The sequence below is a fragment of the Triturus cristatus genome, chromosome 6, assembly GCF_964204655.1.
Source record: "Triturus cristatus chromosome 6, aTriCri1.1, whole genome shotgun sequence".
In the NCBI taxonomy this organism is placed as follows: domain Eukaryota; kingdom Metazoa; phylum Chordata; class Amphibia; order Caudata; family Salamandridae; genus Triturus; species Triturus cristatus.
In genome coordinates, this window is record NC_140589.1 from 1,769,332,041 (window position 1) to 1,769,355,829 (window position 23,789).

General features: G+C 45.7%; 1 protein-coding gene across 1 annotated transcript in view; it reads left to right on the forward strand.

Annotated features, from left to right (window-relative positions):
• KIF13B (kinesin family member 13B) overlaps window positions 1-23,789 on the forward strand; it is a 712,974-nt gene that overhangs the window by 683,730 nt on the left and 5,455 nt on the right. Inside the window, exon 39 of the mRNA XM_085613040.1 lies at window positions 9,931-10,993. Within this exon, the coding sequence (XP_085469166.1) occupies window positions 9,931-10,993 (1,063 nt within the window). The remainder of the gene's footprint in view (window positions 1-9,930; window positions 10,994-23,789) is intronic.

The window sequence follows — 23,789 nt, forward strand, 5'->3', positions numbered from 1 at the left end:
AGTCCATAAAGTACCTTCCTCATAAAGAGATCACTAGGACTAGCAAGCATATGGGGTAAGGCCAGGTATGCCGCCGTTTGATGGGACCACCACCAGCAGGGGGAGGCAGATGGCACCGTATTGTAGAGAGGAGCTGCAAATCCTCCCACTATGGAGGTGGACATCCTAGACAATTTCTTTTGTCCACTGGAGCAATTAATACGCTACTGGCATGTTTGCTTTGGTCTCTCCGGGTATTATTCTATGTACAGTGCACAAACGTCTTTGTACTCCCATTCCTCAAGTTTTTACTGTTGAATAGAAGAGCAGCCAGGGCTTGACATCTTACACTGGTGCATACATGCCCATTAGTGCCTGATCTAGCTCCTCGACTGCTTGTCTGTGACTCCTTCCTCGTTCCTGCAGGCTAAAGAAATGTTCTAACTTTGTGAAGATTCAAAATATACTCATGGTAGAAACTGATGGTTATAATCCCTGCTGCACTCAGTTCTGAAAAGTGGATCTTCGTCTCCAATCCTCCTGTCACTGCTTGAAATCTTGGTTCTGTAAGTTTTGGAACTCAAGAAAGTTTTGCTCTGAAACAAATAGGAGACACCAGTGAGCAAATCCAGTTTACACCAGCCACCTTGTGCCCTATTTGCAAAGACGTTCACTGAAGAAAATATTGAAGTGCCTGAAGTATCTTGAAGAAGCACATGAGCAAATCTTTCTTATTTTCATTTGGACTTGAGCATTGTGAAGATGTCCCTGGAATCTTCAGACTTTCTCCTGCAAAAGTCACTGTAAATATGTTTTGATGTGGTTGGGTGCATCAGGGCTACTTATGGACATCTGCTAATTTTATTTGTTTCATACAAAAAGTTTTGAGTACTCTTAAACTTTGCATGCACACCTTGCATATGTGCAAGCAGTGTTTCAACTCACTCTGCAAGCACAGTTTGCAGCCGTCTTGCTCAGAACAAATATTTCCATCTAAGTGTTATGTTTGGAGCCCATACACTGACAGTACTAATAAACACAATTGTTTTTCTTTCCTGAAACTATTACTAGTACTTTAACAGTAGTGGTTGAAACCCCCAAACAACAACTTAAACCTAGATGCATTTAGTGCTTAACCATCTGTTTCTGATTGATACTTCCTGCAGATTCCTAACCTTATGAATATCTCCCAGGAGCCATCCTGGATTCAGAAACCTTTTCCCCAATAAATGGCTCTCCAGTGTGTCTCCAGGTGATACTGTCTGGCATCAGCCGCAACTTTGTATGTCCAAGATATGACTGCATCGAGATGCATAAGGTGCAGACTGGCGCACTAGTGTCCGTTCCTGTTCTTCTGCTCCTCATCAATGTAGGTCTCTGGGTGCTTCACAAGAAATTATTCCACTTTTGACAGCAACTAAGTTAAATACCACTTCCTAAGGTCCTCGAGTATAAACTTTGCCATAAATGCTGTGTACATGTCTTTGTCAGAAGCACATAACTTCTGCATGTGGTGTCAGAGGTCCAACCATGATCCCTCCACATAAGAACCCTGCTACATCAATGCATGTGAAGACGATCTGAGATGAGACCAACTTATTTTTGACCACGGCCCATAGGGACACCCCAGAGTGGCCCCCTGACTGTACCGGCAAATTTCCTGACTGAGAATGATCTAATTGTCTACCCCATTGAAAAAAGAGGTCCCCTTTTTTTTTTCTCTTGAGGAAACGATGTGCTTCCATGACCTTTTGGAGACTTTTTGGATACAATTTCCCCGATGACTGTCTCTTCCTCGTCTTTCATTCCATTTGAAGATCTTATGAAGCAGGTGGAGCGTGTGGAAGCAGGAGGACGAAACGGCATTGATTTGGCTGTTCATTGAGAGCAAGGAGTCCAGGATGATACCAAGGTTTCGTCCGTGGGTGTGGCGGGGGTGGTCCCAGGCAGAAGGGGTGGTGGGGTCCAGGATGAAGACTTCGGTCTAGTCTGAGTTAAGCTTGATTCAGCTGTCCTTCAACCAGGTGGCGACTGCCTTCATCCCGTTGTGGAAGTTGCTCTTGATGACTGGGTTCGTCGGTGAGTGAGAGAATCAGCTGGGTGTCGTTGGCGTAGGAGACTATGTTGAGTCCGTGGCTTCTAGTTTCAATTAATAACCCCTAGCAGGGAGCTTTGTGGTGCCCAAAGGTCACCCCAATGGAGGAACTTCTCAGATCAGATTCTGTTGCTCTTGCTCTGCCTGACATAGACTGTAGCTAGACAGAGAATCATGACTCAGAAGCTGGCAACCTCCTCCATATCACAGTGCAAATGCTAGCCTTTATCTAGAATTACAAAATGCTTGTGGACATCCCATACCTCACTAGGACTTTTTCATATGAGGTCTGCTCACTTTGGTGGTACAAAAAGCTGTAGAGGCTTTGAAATGGTCTCTGCCCACCACTGAGGGTGAAGGGTTACATTTGACTGAAATCTTGCAGTTATCCTCTGTAGTCTCAGAATCGTTGCTGAAGTTCACTATGGTGCTTTTTAAGTCAGTTTTGGCTGCCTGGAAGAAAAGCTTCTCAGGCTCAGCAATCCACAAACTGTACAACAACACAGACTGCACCTTGTGGGCCAAGGTTTCTGTCATTCAATGCCTCTCCCAAGATTCTGGTGATTTTAGCCTCTTCCACCAAATAGAACCAGAGCACCTTTCCTACAGCCCCACCAGACCATCTAAGAGGCTTAATTCTATAGGCTAAAAACCTCTGTCAGCTCAGCACTAATGGCTAATACCTTGTGCCTGCTAGCCACTGTGTCCATACTTTATGGAGCTGGCAAAAATGGCCATCATCAGACTTCCCAGCCAGATGAAAACATTTGGGGGGGATTTAGCAATGTACTGGACACCTCTCTAAGTGCAGCTTAGATACTGTTATTCTGCACCTTTATTCCTGGTCATAGGTGTTACCATGCACTGCCAAGCTTGAATGCCCTCCACAAGCTTCTCGGGAAAAGGACGACTGGCTCTAATGGACATGCCTTTTGATGGAGAACAGCTACTCAAAGAGAAGCCACCTCCTCTCTGGAGTGATTCAATAGCAGTCACACAACGGTATGCATTCCTGGCACAGCAGTTTCACCAGCTGTATCGAAAATTTTAGAGCTTCTCAAGAGCACAGCAGCCCCATCAGTGGCAACCATCTCAGTAGAGTCAAAAAAAGACCAATAGATGTACTACTCTTGCGGTCAGGGGTAATCCAAGTAATGCCAAAATCAGCAACGGCTCCAATCCCAGCCATCTACTTCAGGCTCTGCTGGCTCAAATCCTCTTTGACTGCTCTTCCTCTCTACCCCACCAGCCTCCAGTGGATGTAGTGTCTCATTTGTCCTCCAATTGGAATATAATCATGTTAGATCATTTGGTGAACCCTTCCAGGCTGCCCACCAGAACACACTTGGATTTTAGAGGCAGAAGTTCTTGCTGTGCTGAAAAAGAGTCCATAGAGGTGGTGCGTTTGGAGGAATAGGGCATAGGGTTTTACTTCCTTCATTTCTTGGGCTTCAAAAAAGACAGAGGTTTGATGCCCATCCTAAGCTGGCGCCTTTTGAATCCATTCATTGGGCCTGACATGTTAAAAATGCTGTTGTTCCCCATTGGAAGGAGTAGAGACAAAACCTGTCGCAAAAGACGGGTTATAGGTATATCTTCCTTTCTAAGATACACTTACTCCTCGCCTGTATAATTTAAGAATCTGTACTTGTTATTGTAGATTCTTTTTCTTTTGGGGAACATGCTGGGATATGTCAATTCTGAGCTCCTCATACTGCCACGCTTTGTAAGCTTATCTTGTATATACTATCTGTCTGCATTGTCTCGCAGTACATGTAAAATGCTAATAAACACGTTTGACAAAAAAAAATGCTGTTGTTGAGTCAGGTTCTTGTGGGCCTCTACTCGGGGGACTGGTTGGGGTCCCTGGACCTTCAGGTCACCTGCATTCACCTGCCAATCTTCCCCGCCCACGGGCACTACCTGTGGTTCACTGTAGGATCTCTGGCTCACACTTGTGCAATTTGGTTGGATTGCTGCCCCACAAGTATTCACCAAGTTGGTGGTGGCTGTGGTCATGGTGGTGGCAGCTTCACTGAGAAGGTCTAGTAGCTCATGTATCTCTGAATTTGGACTTATTGGTAAAAGGAGGGTCACCTGCACTGGTCACAGAACATGTTCAGAGCACTATGTTGTTTGTGTACGACTTACCCATTGATACCCTGAAGTCTTACCTCATGTTTATGCAAAGATTGACCAACATGTGTGCAGTGCTAGACATAACCTTTATGAAGGTTTTGACTCCCTTCCCCCCCACGCCCCACCCCCTCTCAGAGGACTGCACATATTCTCAATGTGATTGAAAATTTCGGAGTGTATTACAGACACCAGTTCTGTAAGTCCAACGCTGGTGACCACAGATGTCCTTGTGCATCCTATTGATGCCACATGGCTGAGGCCCAGAATCAGGAATGTCTCTTGGCTCAGATGTAAATGTATAACTCTTTCTCTGGATCAGCACTAGTGAGTGTGCTCCTCCAATATGTGTGTGGTGTGTTTCTTCAGTCACCCGCAGTCGTAGGCTATTGCAGGTCTGGGCCCCTCCTCACTGGAGTGGGGCACTAATCTGGGCAACATTTCAGCGCAGGGCCTGTCCTGGTACAAATATGGTGGTGCTGTGAGCAGTCATCCTTGCTCTGAAGGCCTTCCTTCCGTCCATCGCAGGAAGTACCATTCAAGTTCTTTAAAATAGCATAAACCCCATCCCTTTCATGAACAAAGAGCAATGTGAACATTGTATTCTGTGCTGGGAGGTGACATGGGTGTGAGGGAGGGCTCTGCAATGGGCATTTCCCTTTTGAGGCCCACCGGGCTGGCACTTGCTTTATGAGCATGGATGCTATGATCTCTGCTTTGAATGAAAGCTTAATCCAGATATAACAGAAATGATCTCCATATTGGGGTGCCAAGCATGGACCTTTTGGCCACAGCTATGGGCAGAAAGTTTACTTTGTTTTTAGTCTTACACTTCCCTCTGAATGGTTCTGTGCTTTGCCCAATTGCTAACAATCCCACTTCTGTCAAGAGTCCTACAGAAGTTGCTGGACAATTGGGCACATATCATCCTGAGCGCCTAAGATTTGGCGAAGAAAATTTAATATGCTGATTTGTTGTAAATCAGTACTCTGCCTCCTCTTCTACACAGGGTGGACTGCTCTCACGACAGGGTGGTCAGATCTTTCACATCACGTTTGCAAATACTTTGACTTTCCTGCATGCCTGGTGAATGAGTGTAACAGCTAGAGTCCCTCTTTTTACCTAGATAAGCAGATGATGTTACCTTGATTGGTAGAAAATGTGCCATGAAATCCATTTATACAAGTCAGTGAAGTAGGTCTGTGGAGTGATATGAGGCAGGAAGACCGAACCCCTTTCAATTCCACCTTTTAGATGTTCTGCGGTTTGAGCTCATTTTTGCCCAGCAGGGTTTAGTTGTCACTACAGTAAAAGGGCTATTTAGCTTCCTTCAAGTCTTTCATGTGATTCTCTGACTACCCGTTTGTATTTGTTACCAATTGTGGTGTGCTTTTTTGAAGGTATACTTTACGTATTTACTCCCACTCTATTCACAGTGGGTTTAGAATCCCCATTTGAGCCAATGCACAATTGCCCAGTTTGGCTTCTGTCTCTGAAATCGGTTTCTAGGTGGCGATTACTTCAGCCTATAAGGTTTTTGAGCTGCAGGCTCTTTTAGTTCAGCCACCATTCAAGGGTGTTATAGCTTGATGAACTGGTGCTTCACGCCTGTCCTTCTTTTCTGCGATAGTTGTGTTGCCTCCCACATGGGCGAATCCATCATTCTGCCAACCTTCTTTCCCCCCTCCTCACCTCACCAAAGAGGAGCTACTGAGTAGACTGGACCTCAAGTGTGTGGTGTTTTACACGACAAGACAAAGGGTATGATTAGCTCTTTGCAGGCTTTGCTAAGAATGGTAAAGTGGTTATCAATTGAATGATTTCACATTGGATTCCCCTTTGCATTAAGATCTTCTTGTCCATGGCCTCGAGAGATCCTATGGCTGGTATTCTACAAAGTCCATGTTGAAGTTATCTCTTGCACTCAGCAGGGGCATCCCGAAGGATGACATTTGCTGTGCAGCCATGTGATCATCTTTACATACTTTGCTAAATATTATTGACTTACAGCTCATGCTCGCAGTTACAGATACTTTCCCAGGCCTGTACTGCATGACTTCCTTAATTAATCAGCAATGCTCAGTCCCACCTCCTTGCGGGTATTGCTTTGGGACTGAATCATGATGCGAGGGATCTGCAGGAAGACGAATCCATCAGAAGAAAGAGTTACTTACATTTGCCAATGATATTTTGTCACCATGGGATTCCCTCTGAATTAATAAAGTAGAATATCACTGTGTTGGGTGAGATTCTGGAGCACAACTTTCAAGAAGTTTTAAAATTTCCAGTTTCCATTTAACCAAATTACCTCCTCCTCCCCTTGTTACTGCCATTAATGATAAAAAAAAATCTCTGGATATGCTGATTTGTCTTTTACTCTGATTGTCGCTGATTGTCATGCCCAGTTGGTTCTTTACCACACACCTCGATGGGCCACGGAAAACATTCCTGAAACTGACACCGGTAGACTCTTTATGTATCTGAATGCCATCACACACTGGGGGGTGAAGTCGTGTGAGATGGTGTCACCAGGCACAGCTGAAGAGCTGTTGCTAGGAAAAATGTTCTGGACCTTGTCTGATGCCTGGAGGATATTCATAAGGTGGGGAATCTGCAAAAAGATGTAATATCCACCGTAAGTATTGTTTCACAAGGTAAATGGTGTTTTCTTTAGTTCTAATCACAGTATTTGATGTGGAAGCAGATATGGCATTTTTACTTCAAATGATTTGAGAGGCTTTGGAAAAAACATTTGTACTGGTCATCTACAGGTCCATGAGGAATTTGTTCCTTTTAAGCACGGCAGCACATAGGCATTTTCACCCTCCAAACGTTGTAATTTTAACCATCTGCCTTCTTAATATAATATTTTAATGCCGGGGATAGAGCGTTAAAAATGAAGCTCTTTTTCTGAACCTGAAATCTCTTTAAAAATTTTAGCACTCTGAATGCCAGTCATCACCATTACACCAATTCTTCTAACTGGTCCCTCTGGTTCGCCAATATAAGGACAAACCGCTTTTTGTCCTTCCCTCCACCCTGGCATGCTAATTTCAAAGATCATACCATTCCAAGGGCTTTAAAATGAGCAATTGAATTGCACCAGTAGAAGAGTTCATTCTAGTCTGTTAGCAGCAAATATTTGTGCTTGTATATCCACACCCGCTGTGCTGCAAGTTCCTTTACAGCTTGTCCCTGTTGGCTTGATTAGTCAGGGCATCAAAGACGCCTAAGCACGTATGTCGCCTTCTGCAAACGAAAGATTTTTTCGTGATGGGTTGCTGTGAGGCGAGCAGTCCTGTCCGCGCCAGCCTGGATGCCTGTGCTGATTCCATCTTGGGTGCTGACCGATACAGTGCATAATACATCTCCCCTGGCTTTGTGAAGGTTTTTATGTCACATGCAGTGTTCTGTTGGGAATCTAAATCAAATAATTTTCCCAGCAGCAAATCCTCTCCCAGCTTGCCGTGCATTAGACTAATTTAAACAGGGAATGTGACATGAAAGAACTCTTGGAATTACATTAAAAGCAGCCTCAAGTTAAGGAATTTACTAGTGACCTTACGAGCGTAGGTTTATAGTAGGACTTTCTAGATAACTATGATAGACCTATTCAAGTAGATTTTATTCTTTTTACCTTTTTATTCACCCACATGCAGAAGTTTATCTTTTTTACTATGACAGAAGAACAGCATTAGTCTTCAGTTTCAGCAGTATCTCCGATACACAATGATGTCTTGGAAACTGCCAATTAGTATTACTTTGAAGGAACAGCAGTTTGAGTGGAATAACTTATCTTTTGTTACGTCCGCTCTTTCTTTCCAGTGCACTAGCGTGCTTCCACTGATTCAGCCTTCATATTACTATTACCCGACTTACTACTTGGGTGACCAGAATTCTTAGGGTGAGGTAATCCCCAAGTGGTTTCCCTTCTTCCTCTACCCAATTTTATTTGGCATATTTTTTTTACATTTTATAATGTGACCCATATTATAAGGAGTAGGAGGGCTTTCGAATTCTTTGTGAATTGAGGACAAAACTATGAAAATTGTTATAGCATGCACTTTTTGGATTTGAAACTGAGGTGACTTCGAGATTGTACTTCTTTTAAACCATAAAGTGTTCAAGTTCCTGTCTACTCTCAAAGAATGATAAGTTTCTTCAGTGTTATCTTTTTGACTGCAAGTTGGCAATACACATTCTTATAAGGGACTATTTATTTTAGAATTCTCAAGTAAGGCTTGAAAATAGTTCTTGTGGACAGAGAAAGTACATTGAAAAATGAGTGCCAAATGCGCACTGGGCAGAGAGGTTCTATTTAAGATCCTGTGTACATGGTATTAAACTTCAGCAATCGCATTGTCAACCAAACCTTTAAAGATACATGCTGGAGGAGTTGTAAAAACAGGGCAACGATAATGTATATCCTCTTGTCGGGTACAAAAATCACAGTTTTTTGGTCTAATGTTCTAGATAATATAAATTTAGATACAGGATCTGAGCTATCTCATGTCTCAAAACAATACTGCTAGGACAGCAATTGGAAATGGCTTCTCCCTTCCACTCATCTAAGGGGAAGATGGTTCCCACCTTTTGTTAGCAGTGAAACTAAGAATCCTTGTACTGTGGAAAACCCCTCACATACCGTCTATTGAAATGTGGTTCAGAGACTCTGCTCCTTCCTAGAAGTAGCAAAACTGGGATATAGTGTACAAAGAAGAATATTTTTAGGTAAATGTGGGGTCTTGTAGCATAGGATTACTGAGTGCTGACGTACCCTGATAGATTTAAGTTTCTCAGAATTCCACAAAGAAAATGGGAAGAGGAAGAATACAAACACAACCTCAAACGGATTTGCTGGAATGTAATGATCAGCTGTGACTCAGCAGGGAGAGTTGGGCTTAAATGGGGAGTAGTGAAGTGAGAATGGGGAATTATGGAGGTCTATAGGAAGGCTGAAAGAGAATTCTTCGGTTGATGTTGTAGACAGTAATGTCTGTCTCATAGTTGAAATGTAGCAAAAACCAATAAAGTTTTTGAAACATGAAATTAGTTCTCTCTAGCACCGGAGCAGTGTCTGGGATGCATGGAAGATTCAGGTGGAACATCCAAAATAGTTGTCTTTACACTGTCACCGTACAGTGCTCAGGGGTTTTGAGACATCAGGTTGGGATTTTTATTAAGCTAACAGTTGTCAGTGATAGGCAAGTGTTTTAGCTTTTGTGTCTCATCATTCAGCTCAAAGAGAAAGAGAGCAAGGGGTGAGAGGAATCCCTCACATAAAAGAATGACATTAATTGTTTGTGTCAAGTGATTTACAATAAATATTCTGGATATTAGTTTGAAGTTACTTTTCCACTTTACGTGCAAAATCTTGCATTTCATGTTTTCTGATTGTTTTAATGTTTTTGCTTTGCTGCTTTTGATGTTTCATAGATTCCTTTTTGATCTGGATGCCTTTTTAGCTAGTCGTGTCAGACTTTGGAATAATTGAGTAGTCTATTGCATTAAAGCAAGTTATAACATGGATGAAAAATGCATTATTCATGTCCATTACCTTTGGCTATTCTGGAAGCAGTGCATGAATAAACATACATTTTGTTATCAATATATTGCATAAACCTTGAAGGTAATGTAGAAAGAACATTATTTAGTTAGTCATTTATACACTTTAATAACTCTAATTTGATGTTGCTTTATCTTTCTTTTTGGTGACTCAGGAGGACCATTTGATCACCACATCTAAAATTGTGGTGCCGCCCCAGCATAAGAATCCAGAGAAAATCCAGACTGTGCCTTTGCAAAAACCAATGGCAGATGCTACTGGCCAGGAACTCCAGGAAGGGCCCCCCAGCCCGCTTAGTGAATCTTCAAGTGGCTACTTTTCCCACAGCGTTTCTACAACAACTCTTTCTGATGCACCGATGACAGGAGCTGATACCTCACTTGCTGGCAGTCTAATGACTGTAACCAGTGAGGAACCATCAGCTTCAGTTAGTCAAATAAAATACGAGCCTCAACTTTCTTCACATCTGGAAGCAACTTCAAATCCAGAAGCTAGGAAAACAGACACTGAGGTTAATAAGGTGGCTATGCCTATCCACGTGAAACCTACTGAGAGTGGTCAAGTATCTGGTAATGACATATTAGACTCCACTTTTGAGTTAAGAATGGCAACTCCATCTAGCAAAGACCAGACATCAAGCGATGTATTGATGCCACCAGATGAAACACGTATTCATTCTAGGCCTGTGCCAAACAATGAACTGGTGTCACAAAAGCCCTTGATGTCTACCACAAAAGAACATACTGCTACCCAAGAGCAATTTATCACTGGACAAATAATGACCAAAAATGAGTCTTTGAAACCATTTCCATCTTTGGAACTGACAGCATCAAAACCACAACTTAATCCCAATTTGTTATCCCAGCCCAAAGTAGCACCCTCTCCATTTAAAATCCAAAAGGTCAAAACATCAGAGCTCAAGTCTTTCACTCGTATGCTGGGAGAGGAATCGGGAGGTTTGTTAAGTGCAAGCGAGTTGGTAAAGGGTGGCAAAACCAAAGGAAGCAGAGAAGGCTTGCATGACGACGGTTTGGAGGATATTGAAGACCAAGTGGGAGTGACAGCTGACTCTGAGGAAGGACTTGAAGCCTTAAGTTGGCTAAAGGAGGGTGAATATGTCACCGTTGGTTCAAATAAGACTGGAACAGTTAGATATGTTGGCCCAACACACTTCGAAGAGGGAACATGGGTTGGTGTAGAACTCGATTTGCCGGCAGGTATGATGTACTTTTTATTCAACAGTTAATATTTTGCTTTTGTTTAACTTGAATTATCACTATTCGTGGATCCTTCAAAAAGACTCCAAAATGTTTGTTGTCGAGAGCAGAAGACTCTTCCTTAACTGGTATGCTCAAGTTTAGGTTGAAATTATAAAGGTAATTCTGGCCAATTGTAGTATTGCACATGGAAAAGAAACAGCAGGGTTGCTGAGAGATATTTCCATGACATTGCAAATAACTTTTATTTGGGTGAGATGTGAGTTAATGTAGCTAGAGTAATCTTTTATAAGTCTTGTCTAACATTTGTCCTGGAAGTTTAAAGGTAGGTAGGGAGTCATTGTTTGGTGGGATCTCAATGAAGTGTTGCTTGCCATGACATTCTTCATGTGGCAGTATACTTTTAAGTTTATTTTGTGAGACCAGAAAACTAAGAAGCTTGCACCACCTTGTTCACCTTTTTAAAAAATCATTATAAACAAAAAGAACCTGCTCTCACATGTCACTACTTGGTGGACAGGCTCCAACCAGAAAGGTTGCCATAAAGTTGGTGGCAGGTAATTAGTAACCCAGCAGCCTAGATGTCCGCCATCATTTGGTGCAGTAGTGATGCACGAAGAGAGTTCCAAGTTAGGAAGAATCCTATGATTTAGCCAGAATGTGTATGACTCTTTTTACACTAGTGGTCCTCAAATAATATTGAAGTTCAAAGACTTCTTTGAAAGTTTACATTAACAAACATGCTCCACTGAATTTGCTAATGTGAGAATTAGAGGTAGTTTTCTACAAGGCCACGACTATTATTCCATGAGGCATGGAGCTGGTGGTTTTAGTTTGACTGAGTCCAAATTTAAAAGTAAACTAAAATTGACAAACCCCAGATGAAAGAAAGCTAAGGACGTTTGTAAATATTACACGTTAAACGTTTTTCCTTGCTCAAATGTTTTCTACGTTATGAGGAGGATAGTTGTTTATTGTTTGCCCTGTGTAGTCTGCCTCTTTGCTAGATCTTGTTATAAATGTATTTATAGTTCAAGACGGATCAAGAACACTAACCATTTTTGGTGGAAGCGGTTGTCCTCTTAGGGCCAAGTGTTAATGTTTTCCCCTTTGACGGCTGCACAGTGTAAACTTTTCATTGTTAATAAGACGACTCTGAAGAATTGAAGCATTATCAGGGAATGTGTCAACCACGACACATATTACTTCTGATAGAGAATTCTAACCGCAGATTCCTTGCCTTGGAATATTACCCAGTGTCAGACTAGTTCCGTAAAATCTTGAGCAGTACCTTTGCACAACCATTTTTGAGTTGACCAATTCACTTTGGAAGTGGCCCATATGTTCCACCCCAGCGCACTGACATCAGTTCCTTTCTTTCACCACCAGCAGCGCAGATCTGGAGAATTATCTGGTCACTTTTTGGCCATCTTTTCAACTTTTGGTCTATTCCTTTTTTGAGCAATTATTCCCAGTGTGCTAGGGATATTTCCCCTAACAAACCTAAAGGTTTTAAACCTCGTGAGGAATGTCACAGACAAATGTCTGTGTCTGATTCCCCATGTTATCTGTATCTGATAGACTACTAGCTGCAGATTCCTTAACGTAGAATTATCCCCAGGCGTGAGACTGGACCCGGAAAACTTTCTTTGCCCTAGCATCTCTGCGTGCCGGGGGCAGTACCACGCGACTCTGTCCTGACGTCGTCCACGGGCATGACGTCAGCGAGGTCACATAAGACCCTCCCCGGCGCGCTGACATCAGTTTCCTTCTTTTCTGCGTGCAACACTGATCCTTATTGTGTCCCTGCCTGCTTTCAGGCCTTCTTTTTCACACTTCGCGTGGTGGGACAGTGTGCGAATGCCTTCGGGCTTTAAGGCGTGCAAGTCTTGTGCGCGTCAGATGTCTGTGACGGACCCTCATCCGATTTGCATGTGGTGTTTGGGCGAGCACCATGATTCCACGGACTGCGACGCTTGCCAGCATCTGAAGCCTAAGTCCCGGTGGGAGCGCCGGATGAAGCTCCTTTCGGCCCGGTTGTCCAGGTCGGTGTCAACTCTGCGTCCGTCCCCCGCGGAAGGGTCCATGAATCGCTGCTTTCGCTTCCGACATCGCCCGTCACCGAGGCCCCTAGGGCGTTGCTCGCCCTGCTGTAAGTCATACAGCTTGTCCCTTAGGTCTGGTCCCTGCTCTGCGGAGGGCGCGGGTTCTCCGCGGGACATGCGGCCTCATTCGTCGCCACCCTACCCGCCGTTTCCCGGCGCCGGGGCGACTGGGGCCCAAATGGAGGCCTGTGCTGCAACTCTGCAGGCATACTTGGCCCCTCCTCCTCCTGGGACGCCCGCGGATCCCTTGCCACGTGCGGGGCCTTCCGCGGTGTCACCGGTCGCTCCGGCCCTGGAGCCGACGGGTTTGGCTTCAGGTGTTTTGGAGATGCGGTGTCGTCAGGGTGCGGCCCTGCGGGGTTCCCCTTTTTGGCCCACGGTGCCTCTGCCTCGCCGCAAACCCCCGAGGGGGTCCCTGTGGTGTCGCCGGAGTTAATCGGGGCCCGTCCCCGGGTTCCCCTCGGTCTTCTGGACAGGCGGCGGCCTTGCCTGAAGCCGAGCCATTGCCACTCAGGTGGCGACGGCTGTCGGGCCTGGCGGCGCCACAGGTGCTGGCTAGGGGCCGGGGCGCGTCCCTGGGTCCTTCTCGTTTCTCCACGCAGGCGGCTGCTTCGTCGGAGGTCGAGTCGGCGCCTTTTCGGCGCCGTTCTTTCGCCGCACTGGAGCCATTCTCCTGGGGCGCAAGTGGTGGAGGAGGTCGTCTCGGCGTTCCCTCCGACGCCGCTTGATGTCACACTGACGCCTGTGGCGGACTCCACGGCGTTGGGTCGTCGACCCTCCTGAGGCCCCCTCCTCTCCGGAGGTTCGTCAACTTTTTGTTTCTTCTTCCACAGAGACAGGACGCCGTTTTGTGGATTTTTCCCCGGCGTCTTCCAGGGAGGGCTCTTCGCCATCCCCGTGGCCTCAGCCTTCACCAGAGGCGCCTCAGGTACCCCACTCATCTGTCAATCTTCCCCCATTCCCGGGGCTGGCCATTTCTTCCTCCAGCTGGATTCGGGGATGGCAGGCTTAGTTTACAGCGGAGGAATTGCTTTTCTGGGCCGCCCTTCTTGTCCCTGTGACACGTCCTCTGCTGGGGCCCTGTGTTTCCTCCTACTGGGGAGGATCTCTCGCAGGCCCTCCTCCCCTCTGGGTATGGCTAGGGTATCTATTCTACGTTAAGGAATCTGCGGCTAGTAGTCTCTATCAGATGTACAAGTTACTTACCTTCGGTAACGATGTATCTGGTAGAGACGATTCTAGCTGCAGATTCCTTCACGGCCCGCCCTTGTTTTCTGAGGGTGTCCGCTTCGCTCCCTCCCGGGCAGGATGCTTCGTTCTGCTTGATTGTTCCACCCCTTCCTTTATGATACATGGTCGGTTGGTTCATGTGTGCTTCTGCATCCCTCCACCCTGTTTTTTTCTCCGGTGTAAGGAGATTAAAACCGATCTAGGACGAGGTGATGAAATCTCGAGGTGGAGAGATGTCCTTTGTGATTAGGCAGTGCGGTGTACTATATTTCGGTATTCGCTGTCTCCTAGATTAGAGCCGTGTCCGGAACGCGTCCTGTAGCCAGCACGTCGAGTAGAATCTGATTCTCCTTACTTGATCCAACTACTGAGGATTTAGTTCAAACCACAAACTTATTGCCCTGAAGAAGCCCATGTTTGGGCGAAACGCGTTGGCTGGTTCTATCAATCGCATATCAAGCACATCTGAAAATAAAAGACCAGAAACGACCCTGTGCTGACGTTTTTATTGATGTGCTTTTCTGTACCAATTGTTTGTGTTTATATATTGCCTTTCATCCAACCAGTTCATAGATTTTGTAAAGTGAACTATGTGGCAATCTTGCTGGAGTACAGGCAGTGCGAAAGGAAAGGCTGTAGGATATAATTTTCTATTTAACAACACAGTTTAAAAACCTGTAAATAGAAAATATCAGCGGGCAGGAATACACAAATGAAGCGGGTATTTGTGTTAGTTTGAACTGGTGATGGAAAAGATCTTAATGGGATGAAACAAATGAAGACACTTAGTGAAGCGCAAATTATAATTATTCCCTGAAACCTGCTGTCTACACATTTGCATTTGTGCTCTATATAGTTTCATCAGTTTAACTGTATATCTGTGCAAATGTAGTCACTATTTCAGTGGAAAATGTGGTCTCTGTACAACAGTGCGTTACCACACAATACTTTAGTAATATATTTACGACACTGTGCTCCAAAATGCATTACCAACAACATACTAAACCCTTAACACTTTCCTGCTAAATACTTAGTCACACGTGTTCTTTGTGTGACAGGATTTTCACAATCCAAATGACTTCAGTGATGGCAGCACCCCACTGTTCCAGCACTACTGGTGTCAGGCCTCTTCAGCTGCCTAAAAATAAAACTGCAACCGCTCACCTCAGACGCTGGTTACACAGTAGCCTGTAGGCGACAAGCGCAGAGCTCTGCATGCTACAGACTGTTCAGAGGCTCTGTGGATGTGATTCCTCCGCTTGCTACATGGCTTCTATCACTGTGCCGCTGCACCAAACAAAGGATGAATCGCAATGCTCTAGAGTGCACTCTGTGATCAGTGAACCAACTTGTCCCACTGTATAGTATGGAGGTAGGTTTAATGTACAATATGTTACTAGAACACGTCTACCAACTACTTCAAGCCCAGCAGCAGCCGCCATCCTTTGGAGCCACAAGAGGGATTACACTACAATAGGGCTCTGCCTGCAAGATTCCACAATCTGCTAGCTAGCCTAAACCAACATGGAGGCAGAGCTGTTTTGTGGCTTTGATGTTTTCCAGGTTTAGGGATGGTGGATTGTCAGTGCTTTGCAAGGTTCACTCGGATACAGCAATGCAATTGTGGAATTGTGCGTGTCAGTGGGAGATATTTAACACACTGACTACTAAACCTAGGGTAGATAAACTGAATTAAAGGTAGCCAAGTCCAGACAACGACATAGACTATCCTGAGGCTTGTCTTAAAAAGAAAAAAGGTGTTTTCTTACAAAGGTGGGAGATTAAAGTGACTTTCCTACGGAATACCCTCTTGAATGTGCACAAACCTAGGCCAAGCGGGCTACAAAATGGAGAGTACACTTTTTTCATCCTCGTACTTCACTAATTTAAGAGGAGTTGTGTTGTGGGTGGCCCGAGAGTCCATTTGAAGGTAACCTAAAAGGTAGTTGATCTCAGTGGGATATATGTTGGCATATGGCTAACTCTTGGGTAATGTACACTCCCCTAAAATTAAGGACCGACATTTGTTTTTCTGAGCCTGTTGGATGTGGCTATCCAAATTTGGATGCCTGATGGTTAGTGCCCAAGTTGGTAATTATGCACTAAGAGGGCTATAGGTTAGATGCTGGCCTTGGCAGGGCACAAGAATGGGAGAAGTTGGTGCACGCTCAGAAATGATGATGGTGCTGCAGAGGAGGTTGCGGTTCTTACCCTCATTGAAATGCTTACTCATTCTACTCAGCAACAGAATAATCCAGTACCAGGATAGATTAAGATTTGATCACTCTAGGTCTTCCAGGTGATGTGCTTAGTAGGAATCCAACTGGGATACCCACAAGACATATTTCACTATTGAGCGGGGCATAGCCGTTCTTATTGAATCGGAGGCTATGAAGGTGGGAATTATGGCGGTCTGTATCCAGTGCATACAGGGTCAAGCATGAATTGGAAACCAATGGAAGAGAAGCTATGATTACAGCCAGATAAAGAAAAAAAAAGTGTAATCTCAGGTGGGCGTCCGTGAAACATGTTATCGGTCCTGGAGAAATCTGTCTGTAGAACCACAGGAGCTGATACCACTTGGGTGTTTGGCCACCTCGCTGCTGCATGACTCCCTAAATTGTCCTTGGGACGAAAAGATACACTTGATTCCCCACTCACTAAAGAAAAGCTGGTGGTTGTGCGAAGCAGCACGATGAGAGGGAAGATTGCGAGCAGTGGCACTCCCTGTTGAAATCTACCTATGCAGACATCCTCATGGACAGGTTCCTAGATGTTCGCCTGGAAGCTCATGAAATCGATCATTTACCAATGTCGGTGTGGGAGGATATTATCATCTTTGTTCCCACACCAGAGAAAGACCCCTCACCATATAAATCAATACCACTCACATTATAAATCAATATCAGGGTCAGCATCTTAAAGCGCGGTCATTCCTGTGGGACTGGTGCACATGGTCGAGTATGGTTTTGGGATCCTTTGGAGACATTGCTGTGACTTCCACGGCTATGGTAAAGTGTTGGCTACGGTAAGCTGGCAGTAAACATTTGAACTCCTTCAACCCCTGAATGTTTCGCATTTTCTGCCCTCCTTTAGGGGTTGGGTGGGAGCCTTTGACAGGTTCCCCCAAAGTGCAGGTAAAGCAGATAGTTTGAGCATCTGGACATGGAGTCCCCTGTTACTCTTTTCTCTGGCTATTGGCATGATCGTTCCAGCTCTCCATGGTAGAGCGGTGGCGTTATGATAGGGTATACCAACCACATCATCACCATGCAGGCGCTCAACGCTGAAAGGGCTTTAGTCCCACCCGAGATACCGAGAGCAGGGCTGTATGTTATACGCACTATAACTTCTAAAATATACTTCTCTTGTTCTTGAAAGGATGTTTATACTCTTGACAAGCCTATATTTGTTTACGGACTGGCTTGACAGCGCAGCTGCCATGGAAATTATGTGAGGATTACTAGAGGGGCTTTGGTTCTGCCTACATGTTGGAGCCAGGAGTACATGTTTTGATTGGGCCGAAGTTGTGTTTTTCCACAAAAAATCTGCTTGCCTTGCACACACCTAATTTTGTTTATTTATCCAGCTGCTAAGGGGCACACACTTGGCATTGTAGTGGTGTAAAAGTTGGATCATGGTTAAGACTTATTTGCATATGGCTGGGTCCAAACTGGGGTTCCATGGTGTGCAAAATAATGCTGGATTGGGATGCGGCCAGATTAATTCAAGCATTCCATTCATCACTTTTTTGTATACTTACCTGTGTCACTCTAAGTGACATGAGTATGCCCAGGCGTGGGTCCCTTGCACACTGTGTGAATGAAACCAAGCTGTAGGTGGCTGATGAGACCCACCTAGGGCGAAATTGGTCCTGGGTTGCTTGTGTTCTGGTGCAGAGAGGACCTGGCCTGGCACTTCGGACTGAAGTGTTCCCATTAAAGCATGGTCAAGACTGATTTGCATATGGTAGGGTCCAATCTGAGGCTCCATGGTGTGCAAAATAATGGATGGGGATGTGACCCTGAGCGATTGCCAGTGGCTGAGGTTAATTCAAGCATTCCATGCATCATATTTTTGTATACTTAAGGGTGGCAAACAGTCCAGTATGGCACTGGCAATTGTACATTCTTAGGTTCAACATACATGATGCATTGTATGCAAACTTTGTTTAAAATGCAATGTACAGTTCATTAAACTCCGCTCATGTCACAGGTACTTGGGCACACAAAACCCTCCCTCTTCTCTCCCTACCCCATCCCCGACTACATTTGCAAGTTTGAGGTTCCGTTTTTTTTTTCCTTTTATTTTCCTTCCCCCTAAATTCCTTGCCCTCCTATCCTAATCAGTCCACTTCAAGGTAGCCAACAAGGCTACTGGCAGTGGCGAGGGGAAATATCCGTCTATTTTAGCACTTCCAGCCTGTGTGTGGAGCACTGACGCGCTCTTTCAGGTGAGTAGCACAACACAGCATGTGGAAGTGCGTGGCTGGCAGTGTGGCATTTGTTGTGTTCCTATGTGGCAAGCATTTTGGTGTCCTGAGTGAACAGACAAGTTCTCTTACCTTGGCTTGGTGCATAGCGCCTGGCAGTGTGAGCCGCAGGAGGTGGTGTGAGAGCAAGGCATGCATGGCTAGGAGCACAGGGTGAAGAGTACAGGGTTATGGATATAGGGTTATGAGTACAGGGTGTACACTACAGGGTTATGGGAACAGGCTGAAGAGTACAGGGTTATGAGCACAAGGTTAAGGGTTGTTTTGCATTGTAATAATTATATTGGCCTTCATACCCCTGTGTGCGGGTGCTGATGGGCGGCAGCGCCATCATGGAGGAGTATGCGGTTGACCGTGTTGCCTTTGTGTGTTGTGCGTGAGGGACCAGAGAGGTGCCCTTATCTTGGGGAGTAGCACCTAGCAGTGTGATGAGGGAGGTGTGAGAGATGAGATATGCGAATCAAAACTCTAGTTAGGGCTACAACATAGACTCAGCACCTGTGTATCCAGAGGGGGGCTGCGTATTGAGAAGGGGAGAGAAGAGGAAAGATAGGGAAGGAAGGGAGAAAAGAAAAGGGAGGAAGGGAAGGAAGGAAAAGTTCAGGGTAGTGGAGTGAAGGGGAGAGGAGAAGGCAGAATAGATGGAGAAGAAAAGAGAGGGGAGGACAGAAGAGAGACAGGGAAAGGAATGCGAAAGGATAGATAAGAGTGTGGGTAGGAGAGGAGAGATGGGGAAGTAAAGGGGGCAGGAGGGAATGGGAATGAAGGGGAGAGGGGAGGACAGCAGAGAAACAGAACGGATAGAAGAGACAGAAATTGAAATGAAGGGAGAATAGAAAAGAAGAAAGCAGATAAGGAAGTAAATGGGAGGAGCTATAGGTAGGGAGAGTGTAGAGGATATATATAGGATATATATAGGAGGAAAGGGAAGAAATAGGGGAAGGGAGAGGGGAGGGATAGGGAAGGGAAGAGGGTGGAACAGGCAGGATAGAATGACAGTGTAGCAAGGGAAGGGGCGAGGAAAGATAGAGAAGCAAAGGGTAAGGAAGTTAAAAGAACAGCAGTGGAGTGGGGGGAAGAGATAGGGACAGGGAGAGGAACCGAGGACAAAAAGGGAGAAGAGGAGAGATAGGGAAGGGGAAGGGATGAGAAAGGATAGAAGATATAGTGAGGGAAGGGAAGGATAGAAGATATAGTGAGGGAAGGAGAGGATAGAAGTGGTAGGGAGGAAAGGAATGGAGGAAATGGAAAGGAGTGGGGAGAAGCGGAAGGGAGAGGGGAGAGAGGAGATAGGGAAGCAAGAAAGAGAAGGGGAAGGGAGAGAAGAGAAGAGAAGGGGCAATGGGAATAGGAGAGATAGGGGAGAGAACAAGGAAGGGGAGAGGAGATAGGGAAGGGGAGAGATGAGGAAAGGAGGTGGGAGGGACAGGAGAAGATAGCAGATGTAGATAACAAAGGAATGGAGGGAAAGGAAGGACAGATGAGAAAAAAGGATGAAATGGGGATGCAAGGAAGAGAAGGGGAACGGAGTAGAAAGGGACAGTGGAGGGGTTGGGAGAGGAGAGGGGAAGAGAAAAGAAAAAGAAAGGAAGGGGGTGAAAGGGGAAAGCATAGAAGAGGTACAGAAGAAAGGAATGGAGGGAAGGGAGAGAAGATAAAGAAGTAAGGAATAGAAGGAAGTGGAAAGGGAGAGGAGAGGATAGAAGAGAGACGAGGGAAGGAGTGAAGTAAGAAAGGAGGATGAAGAGCTGGGGAAAGTAAAGTGAGGTGCCCAAGGGATTGCGAGAGAAGAGAGGAGACCCAAGGTGTAAAGGGCAGGAAGTTGCTCGCAAAGGAAGGTAAGGGTAAGACATTAAATGGATGGGAATCTGAATTTCAAGCCAGTCTGGAGTTCGTTTTCAGTCCACTTTTCGTTTGGTTTGTTTACTCGCCTTGTCCCCAGAGGCCCACCCCTGCCCCTTCTTTTTTTTGGAGCCTGCTAAGCTCCTGCAGCTTCGGCCTCTCTTTGTCCCCAGTTCCACCCGCAAGCAGGGATCCTCCCCTTCCGGTGTCCATGAGTGCACTGCTGCAGCTGCCTGGTTACTAGCCTTTGATACCAAGGACGCGTCACAATGGAGACTTTACAACGTGTCATCATCCCTTGTGGGAGATGACATGTGTTCCAGTTTAACAGGGGGCGCAGGCAAGGCACGGGTTTAATCCAATTCTTGAGAAAACCCGACTGTTTAGTCACAAAAATGATCCTGCGATGAATCTGAAAGCATAATGTTGAACCTGACATCATAAGTGTTCCGTTCCCAGGATTCTGCTTCGGGTGCTGCTGGGAAGGGGCCGACCTGGACCTTTCACATGAATTTCAGATGCACGTTTTTCTCCGTCTTCTTTTAAAATAAATGATGTATTGATCCTCGGGTGCATTGTCGCTACTTGCTTGCACAGCACCAGGCGCAGGGGTTCGCCTAAGAGGCCTGCATCTCCTCTCGCAGCTGTCGCGGGCTGGGGATGCGGGCCTGGAGGCTTACCTCCTCCAAAGTAACCCGCTTTCTTTTCCAGACAGTAATGCTGCTTTAAGAGGCTCGATTGGTTTAGGAGCGCAGCTCTCTGGTTTGCTAAAGACATCTTGGGACATTCGGAAAGCTCCCCGGAAATGCATGCCACCCATTGCTTACCATTGGCTTTGTGGGTTGGAACACTGTTTCTGGCTTTCTATTTACTGGCTTTGTTTTAGGCTGTCCAGGTTCAGTCCCTCCCTCCCAAGGTGCAGGGCCTTTTCACACTACCTCTCCTTGTATTCTTCCACGGGTGCTCCTTTCGGTAAACAGGTCTGTAAATCTTATATTGTCACAATTATTGTGCATTCGAAGACAGATTTTATGTTAATTCTGAAGGGTGTTGGAGACAAACACTTTAATATCGTCAAAACAAATCAATACACTAGGTGATGCCATTTCCAGACATCAGTTGTACACTCTATAGTTTTATTTGTAAAGCTGAAGGTCTGTAAACATAAGTATTTCAATTCAAATGTGCTGTCTGTAATGGCAGTGTGCTACCGCACCATGCATACTCCACGCCACCCCACTCTGCACCACTCCACTTTACACCACACCACTGTACTCCACTCTGCACCACTGCACTCTACACCTCTCTGCTATACTCTGCACCACTCTATGCCAATACACACTACTATGTACTACTCCACTCTACACCCCTGCACTCTAGGCCACTCCACTGCACGCAACTATAATCTACTCTGCACCACTACACTTTGACACAGCACTCTATATCACTTTATGCCATTACTCAACTCCACCCTAAGTCACTGCACTCTACCCTGCTCCACTTCCATCTGTGCCAATGCACTCTACACCACTGCACTCTAAAACAACTCTTTTCTGCACTCTTGGCCACCAAACTCTACGCCACTCTACTCTGCACTACTGCACTCTGCACCATTGCACTCTGCAGCTCCCCACTGCATTCTGCAGCACTACACTACTCCACTGCACTTTGCAGCACTACACTCTACGCCACTGCACTGTACACCACTGCTCTCTATGCCACTCTACTGTGCACCACTCTAAGCCACTGCACCATGTGCTACTTTACTCTACGCCACTACACTCTGACACCCTACAATTCACCACTCCACTCTACAGTGGTGTAGAGTGCTGTGGTACACTCTACTGTGCACCACTCTAATCTACTCCCCTACATTCTACAATACTGCACTCTACGTCATAGTACTCTGCAACACTCTACATCAGTAGACTCTACACCAGTCCACTCTACTCTGCGCCACTGCACTCTATGCCAATGCACTCTACGCCACTCTTCATCACTGCACTCTACAACACTCTACTCTGCAACACTGCACTCTCAGCCCCTGTGCTCTGTCACTCTACTCGGCACTACTGCACTCCACAGCACTTCACTCTACGCCACTGTACTCTGCACCACTCCACTCCACTCTGCATCGCTCCACTTTGCAGTGGCGTAGAGTGTAGTGCTACACACTACTATGCACCACTCTAATCTACACCACTGCATTCTACACCGTTGAGTTCTATGCCGCTGCACTGTACTCCATTGAACTCTGCAACACTCTACGCCAATTCACTCTACGCCAGTCCACTGTACGACACATAATGCAACTCCACTCTGCCACTCCAATACACAACACTCTGCCTCTGCACTTTATGACACTCTACTCCATTGTCTGCCATTCCACTCTGACACTCCATACCACTCTCCTCTACACCACTAACTTCGAGCCATGCTGAACAGCAGCCCCGCTGGTGTACAACATGGCAAAAACACATTGCCAAAGCCAATAGTTCTTGCATAGGCGCGAGACCTATTGGCTTTGCCAGTGCTTGTGTACTTTCTTTCTTTAAGTGTCTAATGTCCCCACAGATGCAGGAGAAGACTCCAAGAAAGACACTTATGGTCCCGCAGATGGCACATCTGAGCCAAAGTTCACAGTTCATTGATTTGTAGCCCTAGGCCCATTAACGGTTTGTGGTTCTTAATCTTGTGCTGAAGCCGAGCACATTAATGTTTGCAGTTGTTAGCCCTGGGCGTCCAAAGACTTCCCCCCCTTCCCCAGTGCAGAACGCAGATCCACACACACGCAGCCTGTGATTAATAAAAATAAAGTCTGACCGTGTAAAGCTTTGCCCTTTATTTCAGCTATGAGATTCTCTTTATTCCTTCCTTCGCTACTGTAGGGCTTTCAGGTCGGTCTTTGTTTCCATCATCACTAATAAATGTAACTGTTTTTAGGTCGAGCCTAGCGGCAGCGCGCATACGCTGCGCACTATGTGAGGCATGCTGTATTAGGGTATGCACTGGAAGCCCCGCCCACTCTATGCCCATATGTGTCATTGGCTTGTGTCATTGTCCTTCGTACAGGCTGGCTTCTAATTCATACATAGGCTTTTTAGTCCCACCTTGTCTGCATTTGTTA